This window comes from Dasypus novemcinctus, chromosome 16, assembly GCF_030445035.2.
Source record: "Dasypus novemcinctus isolate mDasNov1 chromosome 16, mDasNov1.1.hap2, whole genome shotgun sequence".
Classification (NCBI taxonomy): Eukaryota; Metazoa; Chordata; class Mammalia; order Cingulata; family Dasypodidae; genus Dasypus; species Dasypus novemcinctus.
The window spans coordinates 16,622,506-16,626,226 of NC_080688.1; the positions used below are offsets into that span (position 1 = coordinate 16,622,506).

Below are 3,721 nucleotides of genomic sequence, written 5' to 3' on the forward strand. Positions count from 1 at the left end.
TCAACAAAATTGACAAATATTTGCCTAGACTAACAAAAGGAAAGAAATGATATAAATAACAAAAATCAGAAAGTAAAAGGGGGACATTACCATCTTGGCCAGATATGAATTGTTGATGGAAAACATATATTTTTAAAATTAGTTAAAAATATTGTTTAAGGCAAAGGAAACACTTCAAAGAGACTCCTATTGTCTAGGCAGCAACATTTTGAAATATCTCTGTCTAGACAGGAAATATAATTACTGATTTCAACAATTTTGTCTATAGGATTATAGTTTAATAGTAATAATTGAAGAAAGAAGAGTTCATATAAAGGGTACCAAAAGAAATTTGCAATGAACAAAAAGTGAGAAACAAACGTGTATTAGAATTTTAGCCTGACATTTGTTATGTTGGAATGAGTCAAGTTATCAAAAATTTTTTCGCTAACTCTATACATTTTTTGAATGATAGAAATGACTTTATGTAACTAGGGATGAAGAGATAGCAGATATTCATGAGTGAACCACTAATTCTGCAAAAAGTGCTAATAAAAGGAAGGATTGGTTAGAACCAACTGTTCCCACAAATAACAAATTAGAAAAATTTCCAGTGGTCTTTTACAAGGTTATGGATTGAGAAAAAAACTGGAATTTAGAGACTCCCATTCTTATTCACTGGGAGAAAAAAATACAAACCTCCCACACATACTTATATGGCAATATGCTATCATAAAATAAATGTTTTAATAAATATAAGTGTAGCAGTTTGGTATTATTTATTAATTCAAAAAATAGATATTGGATTATGCTTAGAGATTGGTCTATTCCTCTAGTATATTAGATTGTATTGGATTCAGAAGTTTAACTCTTACTTGATTAAATTATGATTAAGGCTTTGATTGGGCAATGTCAGTAAAATGTTGAAAATGACAAGGCAGAGGAGTTAGTTAGAGTATTAGAGCTGGAGTCCTGGCAAGTAAATACACAGAGAAGCAGATAAAAGAGGAGAGAGGACAGTTCCATTAGACATGGCAGAGGCCCCAGGAAGAGAGATGGTAGTTTACAGCTGGCCTTGTGGAGTGAGCAGAGCAGCTAATCCTGGAGAGAATTGAGCCCTGGGGAGGGAGACAAAGTCTAGAAAGCCTGAAAACTTGCAGCTGACCTTGTGGAGAGAACAGAGCAGCTGAGCTCAGAGAGACACAAGTCCCAGGAGAGAGGTGAGACTTATCCTATCCTACAGCTGATATCGTAAGACGCTAGGACCATGGAGCCTTAAGAGGAAGAGGGAGGCTGAACATTGGTAGCCACTTGCTCCAACATGTGACAAGATACTTGTGAGGGAACTAATTTATGGATTATGGCCTAGTAACAGTAACCTTCTAACCCAAATAAATACCCTTTACAAAAGCCAACAGATTTCTGGTATTTTGCATCAGCACCCCTTTGGCTGACTAATATAACAAGCAATTCTTTCTCTAAGATTTAATGGGAAAAATGAGGAGGGTGCAAGAAAATTGGGATTGCAAAATCCCATTAAAATTTTAACATAATTTTGATATGAAGAAAGTGCATCCTGAAAGATTCTATGGTTTAAATCACCCATGAGAAACTTCAAACTAAAAATTAATTGATATCAACAAACATCACTGGTCTAAGGTAGTCAAAAATTTTTTTTAGTTCTTGAATGATTGTTAAAACTTTAACAGATTAAGAAATCTTTATAAAGTTCATGAAAATATGAATAAAGCTTACAGAATCTTTGAAATAGTTGAAGCAGGAGAGAAAATTATTTTCCTAATCATTTGTGTTTAAAATATTTACATCATTTGGGAAAAATTGACAAATTGGATTAGCAACTTCATTGACATATTTCAATGAATTTGACTAAAGTTTTTACTAGTGTATAGATGTTTGTCATTCTCATGTATAAAATTTATTTTAAACCATTACTTGAGTATGTGTTGTTTAAATATTTAGAAATGAATACTTCATAAATAGTTATATTTAAGATATTGAAAATTTTTAAAATTATTGCTATTACTTCCTGCAAAAATGCTTATTGAAAATCAAAGCTATTCCACTATTGTAATTGATGATTAGCTCTGTAAAATCTCAAGAAAGAAGAATTCAGGCAATAAGTGTACATGTTCTGTATTATGAGTGCAAACTTATAATTTCAAGTAAAATAATTGGAAAAAATATGATTTTGAGTGAGATCTTATATAGAAGGTATTTTAACTTCAGTTATAGGAAAACTTGCAATAAGTATAAATACTACATTCACATTTTAAATGGAGAATCCATTTTTTAACTAATATCCTGCTTCTTTCAGTGTGATTTCATTCCTGATGCATGTACTCTTTCTGACTGTAGCTAAAAATTGCCATCTTAACTAATTATGAATGATATATATTTATAAAATATATATGTATATATGTGTATATGTACATAGCAATACATAATATATATGAAATTGGGGACATGTTCTCATGTGGTATGTATGGTTATTTGCACACATGTATATAAATTTAATAAAAACATCCCTTTATTTCCCAGGTAGACTCATTCCAAGCAACCATCCAAATATGTGGCTCTCCAACCAAACCCTGGATGGTAACTTTTTCCTTTTTGGAATCTTCAGCCAAAGCTCACACCCTGGCCTGCTCTGCTTACTCATCTTTGGTTTATTTTTGATGGCTGTGACTGGGAATATCATCTTGATCCTTCTGATCCATACAGACCCCCATCTGCATACACCCATGTACTTCTTTATCAACCAGCTCTCCCTCATGGACCTCATGTATATTTCTGTCACTGTGCCCAAAATGCTGGTGAACCAGCTAGCCAAAGTAAGGACCATCTCAGTCCCTGGGTGTGGGACCCAGATGTTCTTTTACCTTCTGTTGGGAGGTGCAGAGTACTGCCTTCTGGGTGCCATGGCCTATGACAGGTACATGGCCATCTGTCATCCTCTCCGCTACTCTGTCCTCATGAACTACAGGGTCTGTCTCTTACTTGCATCTAGCTGCTGGATCTTAGGTATCATAGATGGTGTCTTATTCACTCCCATCACCATGTCTTTCCCCTTCTGCAGATCCCTGGAGATCCATCACTTCTTCTGTGAGGTCCCTGCCGTATGGAAGCTCTCCTGCTCTGACACCTCACTCACTGAGGCTCTCATGTATTTTTGTTGTGTCATCATGCTCCTTATCCCTATGTCAGTCATCTTAGGCTCTTATTACTTTATCATCCTCACCATCCACAGGATGAAATCAGCCGAGGGTCGGGAAAAAGCCTTTACCACCTGTTCCTCCCACATTACTGTTGTCGTTCTCTTCTATGGGGCCGCCATCTACACATACATGCTCCCCAGCTCCTACCACACCCCTGAGAAGGATATTATGGTGTCCTTCTTCTACACCATCCTTACACCTGTACTCAATCCTGTCATTTACAGCTTCAGGAATAAAGATGTCACAGGGGCTCTGAAGAAAATGCTGAGAGCAAGGAATGTTTCGTATTAATACATGAAGCAATCTAAGTTCGTCCTCTCTCTTTTATTGCCTCCTTCTTCACTTTAGGTGCCATTTCTCCAAACAAGTGATGCCTCCAGGTCATGTCTAAGTTCCTGTGTTGTACTTGAGATTTCAGGCTAATTTTACTATTTCACATACTCAGTACACATGCTTGAGATATTTTTTACATTTTCCCCTTATATCATACTAAGAATCTCTTTTCC

General features: G+C 35.7%; 1 protein-coding gene across 1 annotated transcript; it reads left to right on the top strand.

Moving 5' to 3' along the window:
• Nucleotides 1-2,567: 2,567 nt before the first annotated feature.
• On the top strand, nt 2,568-3,506 carry LOC101438434 (olfactory receptor 2T10-like). Its single transcript, XM_004461132.1, has one exon. It carries the CDS (start codon nt 2,568-2,570, stop codon nt 3,504-3,506), a length of 939 nt encoding a protein of 312 aa, XP_004461189.1.
• Nucleotides 3,507-3,721: the final 215 nt, after the last annotated feature.

Excerpts from the sequence above, each read along its gene's own strand:
- LOC101438434 (XM_004461132.1), top strand. The coding sequence starts at position 2,568 with ATGTGGCTCTCCAACCAAACCCTGGATGGTAACTTTTTCCTTTTTGGA.